This window comes from Schistocerca americana, chromosome X (assembly GCF_021461395.2).
Source record: "Schistocerca americana isolate TAMUIC-IGC-003095 chromosome X, iqSchAmer2.1, whole genome shotgun sequence".
Classification (NCBI taxonomy): Eukaryota; Metazoa; Arthropoda; class Insecta; order Orthoptera; family Acrididae; genus Schistocerca; species Schistocerca americana.
This window is the reverse complement of record NC_060130.1, coordinates 773,678,635-773,690,837: the sequence shown is the minus strand read 5'-3', so window position 1 is coordinate 773,690,837 and position 12,203 is coordinate 773,678,635. Positions and strand designations below refer to the sequence as shown.

Genomic DNA, 12,203 nt, shown 5'->3' with positions numbered 1-12,203 from the left:
TGCAAAACAGATTTCAATTAAAATAAAGTCATATACAACATTCAATTTTCTTTCTTAACAGTATATTTACTTGGGATCACTTTGCTAATTAGGCTGGCAAGAATTTTTCTTTCAGTTGATTTACACTACTAAAGTTTTACTTTACAACCAAAACAATACTGGTTCAATTCCCATTAAAACAACTGCCACTCCCTGCCAATAAGTAATATTTCTGGTGACAAAAAAGTCTGATTCCTTCTCATTGGTACACAATGATGGTCAACTTTAATTCCTATCATAGGAATAACATTATCAACGATCAGCTCACACAGTAATAACGGTACTTTTAAAAGTTCAATTCACTTGAATATCTGACAACTATCAACCATACTTCAGAAAGAATGAAATTACATTCTGACTTCATTATATATGAACTTAATACAAAGCCATTCACAATTATTAAGTACTGTAATAGTGTAAAAAAGTCCTAAATTTATTAGATACATGGTTGACATCTTTGAAACAAAAAAGAATTAGAATATTGAGACTTTTGATCACATGGTGTATTTCCAGATAAAAGAGTGTAATAGAGATTCCACAGATGAAAAGTGTGGCCTCCAACATGCTGTGTTTTGCAGTTAAATGAGGCACTGGCTCTCACAAACCATTAACTAAGCAAAAACCTGTCAGGGTATATTTTGATCCAAGAAACTCTACCTCTCAATAATGGAAGCAAAGACTACCTTGACTGTAATGAATGAACATCGCATGGAATTCCACTTGCTCAATATTAACATTGCACTCACTGTTTAATGATCATATTGATACTTCAAGCACAAAATTAACATAGTATTCAAAGTAACAGCAGCCTGCAGGGACACATCGACCTTTGTAACTGATGTAAAAACAAACAACCACAAACTGTCTGCTGTTCGATTTATTGAGTAGTTTCACTCATCAGCTGTGAGCTTCATCAGATATTCATTGCCCTAGTGGCAACATGTTGGAGGTTAAAAACATTGCTCATCATTATTTTCAAAATGAAATGTTGGAGTGAGGAGTTGTGTTGGGTGGAGTAGGCAAAAGGAATAAGTAGCATGGGAGCAAGGAGGTGGGGAATGGAATGGAGGACTGGAGGGAGAAAACTGGGAGGGGGATATAGCAAGAAAATGGTATAGGAATGTGGCACTCATGAGCCCACCTTGGTGCAGGCAAGGGAGTCTGTGTGCAGCACATGACTAAGTGGGGAAGTGATCTGGGAGGAAGTGTTTGGTGGGGATGGGGTAGAACAGAGGAATAGGGAGATTGCAAAGAGATTTATGGAGTGAAGTGGCATCCATAAGCACATGAATGAAGGTGGGTCTTGGGCAAGAGCTAGTGGATATTGAGGCCAGGAGGACTGTGGGTACTAAAGACATGTTGTAAAGACAGTTCCCATCTATGCAGTTCAGAGAAGCTGATAATACATGGTGGGGAGCCACACGACACAATCTGAGGAGTAGCCAGTGCAGTCTAGCACATACTGACATTATCAGCCATTGTGAGGCCAATTTTACTATGGGTAGTTGGTAGCCATGCCTACAGTAAAAAGCTTTACAGATGTTACAGCAGAACTGGTATATGACATGACTACGTTCACAGGTGACCCTGTCACTCATAGGGCAGGATATGTTTGTGATGTGTCTGGAATAAGAGCTATGGCATCTGGTGCACACGACATGTCTTCCACTTGTTTTTGCACTGGATTATGGCCCATGTGGCAAGGGTTCAGGGTTTTCAGGGTTAAGTGAGCCATAATAATGAACCAGGACATGTCATAGGATGGGTGGGCAACAGAATACCACTTTGATAAAGGAAGGATGTTCCTCAATTTATGAGTTAGATTAGCTTGCAGAGGTTATCTGTTTATTTATTTTGTTATAATTTTCACCATAAAATTCTATACCAGACATCATTTCTCTACATTAGATTTTGTTCAAAGTTTCTAATCTGCCATCACATAACTAAATGCATTAACTTCCTTAAAATTACACACTTAGCTGTTACGTTGACCTTACAGTTCTCCTCATATACATCCCATCATTTCCTTTAACACCGTTTCTACTTATTTTAGCATTGCCTATGCTATTTCTGCCATCTTCAAACACTTTTATCAGAATCCTGGATATGTAACTGTACACCCTTTGAGAGTCTCAATGTCAGTAACTGAAGTGCTTTTGGCCATTAAAACTGAATTTCTCTTCTATCTGATGACAGCTGGTTGTATACTACAACCACAGGAAGAGGAAATATATCTAGTCACACATAGTGAGCACTTCTGTTGGCATAATATCAGGTCACAAAAAAATTAATGTTTTATTTTGTGATCTGAACATGCCACAGTGCAGTACCTTGTAAAACTTTACATGAGAACAAAGTAGTCTAATTTTCAGCAACTGTCAAACACTGTAAGACTTGTGGAAGGTGTAGTCACCTCAAAACAAAAAAAAACATATACATAAATTACCAACTATGTTTATGAGGATGGAAATAAATATGTTCAAACAGTGACAAACCCATGAACTACAACAGAATTAAAAAGGTGAAAGGAGTGTATTCTAAACCATCTAGCACATCTGAAATGCATTTCTTAAACATGTTAAGTTTTATCTGATGGTTTCTGTGCAACTCTGAATCCCTATACCAGCCAGCCTATTAAAAATAGTGCTGACAGTTCAGAACTTGTGTGTAGTAATTATTACTTCAAATAATTAATAATTTAAGTGTAATTGTTCAACAACATACTTAAGAAGTAAACACAGAATCTATATTTCCACATGTATTGTATAGTTTTAATTCTCATACTTGTCAATATATTTAAGAGTTATGCGCATGAAACAGCTTAGGAACCCTGCATACCACCAAGAATTTGAGAATTATGTTAAGATAGCTCAAGCGCTGTGGAATTTAGTGTACACACCGACTGCAATAATTTTAAATAAAATTAGATTAAGGAGAAGAGGAAAACTGTTACCGATTTAGTGCAGGCATCTAATAAACAAGGATACAGGACAGAGAATTATTGTTAGACTAACTACAAAAAATTTTCGTTCAGTATAAATTTCCAAACAAGATACTGAAGTCACAGGTATTTTGGTGATTAGAATGTTGTCCTTTAGTGATCAGATACTTTTACCAGAAACCATTTACTGATGCATTTGGGTTCTGAGAGAGAGACTGTCAGTTACAAGCCTACAAAAAAAGAAAGTTAGGCTACTGATTGTAGTCAGATTGGTATATAACTACATTTTGGAGGTAGTCCTATGTTCTTTGAGGAAGTGTAATGCCTTTTGAGGTCTTGAATCCAATCTTACTATGATATGACATCAGAGGCTACATGGAAAGTTCTTCACAAAAAACAGGCAGAAGGACCTGGGGACAGATGCTTGGAAGTGAATTGTCTGCAATGATTGTTCATTTGTCAAATCACACAAGCTAATTTACAACTAAATTTGAATTCAGTATGATATTTCTAAAGTATTTTCATTCACATTTACACAAGAAGAGTTTGGAGCAAGAGTCTCACCAGATGTCTCTTATGTTTGCTGAGATCTTTGGTATCCTCTGAAGTAGCATTTACAGGTTGTTGCTGTGGTGGCGGCTGAGGTGAGTTCGCAAGCTGTTGTGCAGTGTCCTGCTGCAGTGGCAATGGTGCAATCTGCTGGTGAGCCACAGGATGTTGTGTGGCAGGTAGTGGGGTTATCAGTGATTGCACTGAGGGCAGCTGAGTTGTGGATTGTAATGGTGCAGGCAACTGTGGGGAATGCTGAGACATGCTCAGCTGTGCTGGTTGTTGCTGCGGTTGGACCAGCTGTTGCACAGGCTCTTGTTGCTGCTGCTGTTTATGCTGCTGTGGTAGTTGTGATGATGTTGGTGCTGGAGACTGTGCTAAGGGCACTGACGGTGCTGGTGCAGGTGACGGTTCTTGATGCACTTTTTGTGGAGTGTGCTGCCCAACCTGGTCACATTCCTCTGTCACAGGAACACTGCACTCATCTTCCTCCATGGGTTCTGGCTCAGCTGTAATTCAGTAAATAAAGTAACTCATGCCATTAATGTAAAAAAAAGTGTCATTAATAAAAATACTGTATTTTACACTGATTATGTTTTTGGATTGCAGAAATGGAAACAAGTTGATAAAAGCTTAGATACTTCAATGGCTATATTAAAGCTGCCAGCACAAGAAGAGAAATTCACTTTTATATGAAAACTACTATAGTTCTGATGATATACAATAAATAAAAAGCAGGTTCACAATCGCTTATGCACATCAATAAATAATGGAAGAGAAGAACAAGAAAATTAACATTTTGTTTACTACAAACCATAATAACTGCGTGTCAGCATTAGTCTTAAAATCAGTCATCAATTACTTCCTGTGGAATCAAAAAGTTATTTGTTTCTAGAGCAATGAAATTAACACTTTACCTTTAGGAACTGGTGATGGGACACCCAGCACATTGGATTTTAACAGTGAAACCTGGTGATTGAGCTGTGAAACATCAGGACATGCTGTTGGTTTTATCCCCATAGCACGGCTTTGTGCTAAAAGAGAAGCCACTGTGTTCTTTTTTGGTTTAGACACTCCGCGACCTAAATTTCGTGGTCGTGCATCCTGTAGACATGTGATAAAAGATACTGATGAAACAAAATGGATTCAGTTGCCAACAATCAACATCATAATGTAACTCTAAATTTGGAAAAATTACTAACAATACAAACACTGAAGTTTTTAAGATACTTTGTGGTGCAAAGACCTACAATAAATAAGAGCAGATGGTACACAATTTGAGAAACTGATAAGGGCCTACAAAGAAGCAGTGCTAGTATCTACAGAAAGTACTTTGTTTATTTGTCACACATTTTATGTCACATGGCAGGTAAACGATGAGCTTTATAGTAGTTCTCTTCAGTAAAATATAAGGGCAAACATGGAATAAGATATCTTTTTCTATCTGAATAGAGATGCACGTGGCTGCATCCTGACATGCTGGCCCCACAACCTTGGCAGTCCCCTGTACAAGCTGACTTTTTTAAACAAATGTACTTTCTGAAATGACAAACACATTTTGTCATTGTTGCCCTGAATTGTGATTTATCTATTGCTGCTACAGCCTAACATGGTTACTGTAACTGAAAATGTTTGTCAAGTTGAAGCAATAGGTTATGTCATACTACTGACAGTCCCTGATCTCTGCTCCTCGTACAAGCCGGAACAAACATTCCGAATGTAGAGAACATTTTTGGACACATAGAAATGTATATACAAGAATACACTTTAAATTAATGGTCCCAGTACTGTCATTTTTGAAAACTATAAAAATGTGAAAGTTTTGCACAGGTCCCCTGGCTGGTGCATTAATAGTTAACTTCCTTACTTATCTATTGCATGTGGCCCAAGTTTTTCATTTTAAATCTTACAAGTGTTTTCATAGCTATTAAAAATTCAGAGCCACAAATTTTCAGGGCTATCTGTAATGAGGATAAGAATCTGTATGCAACTAGGAAAAATTATTTTATATTTCTTAGTCAATTAAAAATCTGGTGTATTAAACATTCATTTTTATTTACATAATTATTTATAGTCAGTTCAGTTCAATTATAGATTTATTTGCTGGCTTATTATTACTACTACCACTACTACTACTACTACTACTACTACTACTACTATTACTACTACTATTATTATTATTATTATTATTTCAACTAAACCTTTATGGTGAGATGCCACAAGCCTTAATAATATATCTTACATTAAAATATTGTACAACATATTACTGAGAAAGTTTTTAGAATGCTGCTACTCATCATCATCATCATCATCATCATCATTAGAACAGGGCTGCCACTTTACTGTGCTATATCAGCAGGATTTATTTTCAGGGTTCCTTTGCTTAGGACATTTGGCTTCACTTCACTTCTAAATCTACATGCATACTCTGCAACCAACAATATAGTGTATGACAGGAGGTACCTGTACCACTACTATTCACTTCTTTTCACATTCCAGTCACAAATAAAGCAAAGGAAAAACAACTGTCTAATATGCCTTCTTACAAGCCCTAATTTCTCTTATCTTATCTTCATGGTCCTCACACAAAATTGACATTTGTGGCTGCGGGATTGTTATCAAGTCAATTTCAAATCTTTCCAATAGCATTTACCAAAAAGAATTTATCTGTTGATTATGACCTCTTCCACCTTTAAAACAACTGTCTGTTGTTTTTTGTTCTTATGAAAATATTTTGAACACTGGATGGCAGGTTCACTGCCTACTGTACATCACTGAAATCATGTAATTCCCTTAGTGGCAGCCTACACATCTGTTGTGAGTAGCTGATATGTATGGAGCAAAAATCATACAAACATTTTAATAATTCTGTTGAAATATATTAGTACTGCAATTAAATAATCAAAACTGTCTCATGTGACCAAAACAGGCACTTCAGGAAATAAAATGAGGAGCTTACCACTGAACTGACTAAAGAATAAATAATAAGTATAATAATCCTGTGTGGCTCTGTGACCTGGTGCAAGTGCTTGAATTACATGTCACTTTGCCAAATTGCCTGTATACTTAAAGAAATTCTTTTCATCATCATCAAGACAACTTTAATTGCAGAGTATGTATGTAAATGTTTTGGTTTACACATTTGGTTATTAAAATAGTTTAAACAGTCTTTAATCATGTATTAGACGTAATATTCTCAGCAATGATTTATGTAATTTAAACTGAATACATGAGAAGACAGCACAGAACAATAAACAAACACATTTTATAATAAATTATTCCTTAAAATACTGCCTTTAGGCATATCAGTTAACTCTAAGACAAAAATAAACAACCATTTTTTTACAAACACAAATACTGAAATATGAAGGAGGCAACAATCATATGCTAAGTAATTGTAGTTGGTTTTGAAATTAAGGGGAGTGGGAACACCATTTATCGACAGTGTTAAATTTGGTTACTTGGCTTCCCTGTATTTCATTAACTATTGTAGCTATGGACATGAAAGTATCACACATTACACATCCTGTTCTTAGATTACTGAACTAAAATCATTGCATTTCAGCCACCAATTTTTTAACTATATGGTTAAAATGTTATATACTTTTTGGACTTTCTCCGGAAAATTTTACTCACTCAGAGGCACCCTGCACCATAGACAGAGAAACAATAGTGCCATAACTTAATGAGGAACTTGGAACTTTTAGCTCAGAACAGTAACATGTAGAGGAATATGGCTCAAGTTTAAAGGAATAGATGACCATGCACTTGATAGGTATGTACTCAGTATGAGACTTCATAATGGAAGAGACCCTCCTTGGTATACTGTCACTGTAAAGAAACCTCTAAAGAACAGAGACTACTGCATAATAGGTATAAAACAAATCATGGCACTATAAGTACAGAGATGCTGAATGGAATGCATTTGGCAGTCAAGAGACCAATGCATGAAGCCTTCAATGACTACCACAGCAGAATATTGTGAAGTTAGTGTCCATTAATTCATGAACAAGACTGGAACTGAAACTGAGAATAGCAAAGTACAAGCAGAAATGGCTCTATTTTCAAATATTCCTTTATAAAGGAAAACCCATGAGTACTGCCTCAACTTAAGTCTTGCACCACTAAAAAAATGACTGCAGTAGATGTTTGTGTCAACAGCATTGAGAGACAGGTGAAATTGTTAAAACTGAATGAAGCCCCAGGGTCCAATGGAACCAGATTCTATACCTAGTTCGTGGATCAGTTAGCCTCTCTGTTAACTATAACTATCAAGGATCCCTTGGACTAAAAACTGTGCTCAGTAGTTGGAAGAAAGCACAGCTGTCTACAAGAAGGGTGGCAGAAGTGGCCAAAAAAACTACCGTCCATTACCTTGACATCCAGTTCTTGTAGAATCTTATAACACATTCTGAGCTCAAACATGATGACGTATCTCGAACAGAACAACCTCCTCCATGTCAACCAGCATTGATATTCAAAACACAGATCGTGTAAAATTCAACTCACACTTTTCTCACATCACATACTGGAAGCCATGAATCAAGTCAGAAAGGTAGATTCAGTATTTCTCAATTTCCACAAAGCATCTGACTCAGTATCACACCTACTCTTATTATCAAATGTACGTGCATATAGGGTAGCAGATGAGATATTTCACTGCATTGACAACGTCTTGCTAGGGAGGGAGTAGCATGTTATCTTGGATGGAGAGTCATCAACAGATGTAAAAGTAACTTCAGGTGTACCTCATGGAATTGTTATGGGTCCCTTACTGTTAATGTTGTATATTAATGATCTTGTGGACCATATTAATAGTAACCTCAGACTTCTCGCATATGATGCAGTTATCTACAATGAAGTATAGACTGAACAAAGTTGTACAAATATTTTGTCAGATCCTGATAAGATATCAAAGTGATACAATGATTGGCAGCTTGCTTTAAATGTTCAGAAATATAAAAACTGTGCACTTCACAAAACAAAACAAAAAACAACATAGAATCCTACGAATATAATATTAGTGAGTAACAGTTGGAATATGTGTACAAATACTTGGATGTAACACTTATTAGGAACATGAATTGGAACGATCTGTAGGTCCAGTCATGAGTAAAGCAAATAGCACACTTCAGTTTATTGGTGGAATACAAAGGAAATGCAATCAGTCTACAAATGAGATTGGCTACAAATCACTTGTGTGACCCATCCTAGAATATTGCTCAGGTGTGTGTGACCTGTATGAAATAGGATTAGTGGGGGATAGTGAACACATGAAGAGAAAAGCTGCATGAATGGTCACAAGTTTGTCTGGCCCATGGGAGAGAGTCACTGAGATACAGAAAGAACTGAACTGGCAGACTCTTAAAGAGAGAAGGAAACCATCCTGAGAAAGTCTGCTACCAAAGTTTCAAGAACTGGCTTTAAATGATGACTCTAAGAATATACTAAAACCCCCTATGTATCATTCCCATAGGGATCATGAGGATCAGATTAGATTAATTACAACAAACACAGAGACATTTAAACAATTTTTATTTCCTCATGCTCCATGCAAAACTTGTACAACGAATCTGCTGTGAAAGGGCGAAGTTGATTTATTGATCTGTCATCTGCTGACAGTTTGTGGGAGAAGGTATCACATACGCTGCCTCATTCTGAACAGATGATCAGTGTTATTCCTCACGGCCATCCTATGGTACTGTAATTGCTCAATAATTTTGTATGCCAGGCTATCCCTTATGGATTTACTATCAGAAAGTTTCTTTTTTCTCAAACTTAGTTTCAACTTCCTCAGCCTGGTGCCCATCCTCTTCTGGACATGATCCATTCATTTCAGTTTTGCAATACTCTTATCACCATAACACCGAGCTGCTACTACACTGTTTTATGCTTTTCAGACCCCATCACCTGAAAACTTATAACAACAAAACTCTGTTTCATTCAAAGATTGATTGAAAACTATAATAGCCGCAGAACTCTCAATTCCACCACCTGTTTGTTCATAATTCCTATCACAGAGAAGTTGGATGTGGTTCACTCATTTACATTTATAACAATGTTTTGACAGAATCAGAAAGTCAGTTACCTTTCCAGTATCCACAATCATCCCTATAGAGACAGTATTCTTAGAACTTCTACATACAATACGAGTTTATATCATAAAAGCTGCTATATTGCTTTCCACAATGCTACCAATAGAAAAAAAACATAATTTTGCCTTCATAAAACTGCAATCCACAGCCTTCTACCTAAAAAGTTATGGACTTTATTTGATCTTGAAGGAATGGATGCAAAATTTTTAACATTTTAAACATATGCTGATAGTATTAAAAAAAAAAAATAGAATAATTCCCACGGGAGTTTATAAGTGATTTATACCAGGGGAAAAATGCTCCTATCAGAGCACAAAAGTGGCACCTATGCTCCTGTTTAAAACACTCCGACTGAAAAGTGGGGTACTGGCTGCCTGATTCTACCTTCCTCAGCAGCTTTAAAAATTTTCCCAAAAAATTTGGAATGTAAACATATTCACACTCTTTTTAATCTGCAACTCACCTCTCACTCCCACAAGTACCCATAACTGCAACTTACTCACATCCACTACACCATTGCTGTAAGTCACTCATACTCATCTACTCCCATTTGCCCATTCTCACTCAGTCATTCAGCCCAACTCATTGTCATTATCTCTTTGTGTCTCTCTAACTATTGCTGTTTCCTGTCTCTCAGCCAAAGTCTTCTTCATTCTGCCCTACTACTACTACTGTCTCCTCTCACTCTAACCATCTACCTCTTGCTCTCTTTTAGTGCTACTATCTCATTCATTCATTCCCAATGCTGCTGTCTCTTCTCACTGTCACTATCTACCTTCCTCACTGTCATTGTCACAGACTCTGTTTCTCATTGTCACTGGCTACCACCCACTTCCAATTTCTCCTTCTCTTTATTCCTCTTCTCCTAATACTATTCCATTACTATCAACTATGTTCCACTGCCACTGTGTCCCTCTCTTTCCCTCCTGCTGCCATTGTCTCCTTCACTCTTCCCATACCACAACCACTGTCTACCATCTTTCACTATTTATTACTTTTCTTTCTCTTTCACATTTTCACTGTCTTCTTCTCCCTCAGCATAAGAAAGTGTGAATATGTTTGCATGCCAAAATTTTTGGGAAAATTTTTAATGTTGCTGAGGAAGGTAGAAAGAGGCAGTTGGCTCCCCACTTTTCAGTCAGAGTCTTTTAGACGCGATAGGGTCTGATTAGGATATTGTTGAGTTTCTGTCTGTGTGTGGTGAGGGGACAGGGGGAGGGGGGGGGGGGGGGGGGGGGGGTGAGAGATGAAAAGTTAATCTATGTGTGGTGGGCAAACTGTCAGACAGAATGGACCTCATTTCAGGGCATGATTTTAGGGAGTAATGGCCTTGTCAAAGTAGCTGATTAATTCATTCAAGACCGGGATAGTACTAAGTGACAAGAGATCTACTCCTAAGGTGTTTTTGGAGAGACCAGCAGTATCAGGACTGGACGTTAAGGCTCGAGATATCTGCTTTTGAACTAGAGTGGTGAGGTAATTACTCCCAGTGAACACTCAGGTCAAAATGGTGGCGTATTGCTGTGAAGAGTTTGAATGTGAACAAATATGTTTGCCTTGAATGCCAAGACTGTGTGGGAGGGAACATTTGACATGGAAAGGATGGTAACTGTCAATATGTAAGTGCTGTTGTTTGTTAGTAGATTGAATGTGAACTGAAGTGTGTAACTAACCCACAATCAGAATGAGATCAACATCAAGGAAAGTGGCATGGAATTCAGAATATGGCAAGGATGTCATAAATACATCTAAACCACACCAGGGGTTGAAGGTTTAAGGATCCCATGGAAAGACCCCTCCAAGCAACTCATGAATAGGTTGGCATAGGAAGGAACCATTCCAGTTCACATGGTCACATCCCTGATCGGTTTGAAGTCTGTCCCTCAAACGAAAAGTAGTTATTTGTAAGTATCAAGTTGATTAAGATGAGCAGGAAGTGCATAATAAGTGTGAAATCATGTGGGTGCTTCCATGCATGAACAGCTCATTGCATGGGCAAAGCTTACACCTCCTTATATAATGGCCTGGTTGTCACTGAAATTGGAATATCAACATGTTCATTAACAGTAATTCTGCCAAACTCCTTTGCCATTCTGTCAGTCCTATGATGTATGCTTTGACTGACAGGTGAAGAATTACATTCACCCATTTCAAAACTGCCCTATTCTCATCACACAGCAAATGGAAATCACAAAGAGAAGTAATGAAATTAATAAAATATACGCCTGTATATGTAATCAATTACAGGCTTCAGCTTTCGAGAAAATGCTTTGATATGCTTGATGTGCCATGACATTATTGCCAGATCATGAGGTATTTAGAATGCAAACAGAGTTACTTTTCTTGAAGATATTCACATTAAAAAATGTGGCTGTGGTATAAATTGACTTTGCATGTTACTGGTGGTGCTTCCGTTTTCTATGCTTTGAATGTTTTTATGATAGATATCACCCTCTGGAATACACTGGTTCCCTTGAATTATGAAAGTAAAAATCAAAGTTAGAATTTATATGTTTTTCATTTTCAATAACTGTTAGTTACACAAGATTATATAAGATATGTGATAATAAAATCTAATT

General features: G+C 37.1%; 1 protein-coding gene across 1 annotated transcript in view; it reads right to left on the bottom strand.

Moving 5' to 3' along the window:
• The window catches only part of LOC124556308 (bromodomain adjacent to zinc finger domain protein 2B-like), a 379,839-nt gene that overhangs the window by 252,485 nt on the left and 115,151 nt on the right, over positions 1-12,203 (bottom strand). Inside the window, exons 9-10 of the mRNA XM_047130281.1 lie at positions 4,447-4,633; positions 3,545-4,038 (exon numbers count right to left, since the gene is read on the bottom strand). Coding sequence (XP_046986237.1) covers positions 3,545-4,038; positions 4,447-4,633 — 681 coding nt within the window. The remainder of the gene's footprint in view (positions 1-3,544; positions 4,039-4,446; positions 4,634-12,203) is intronic.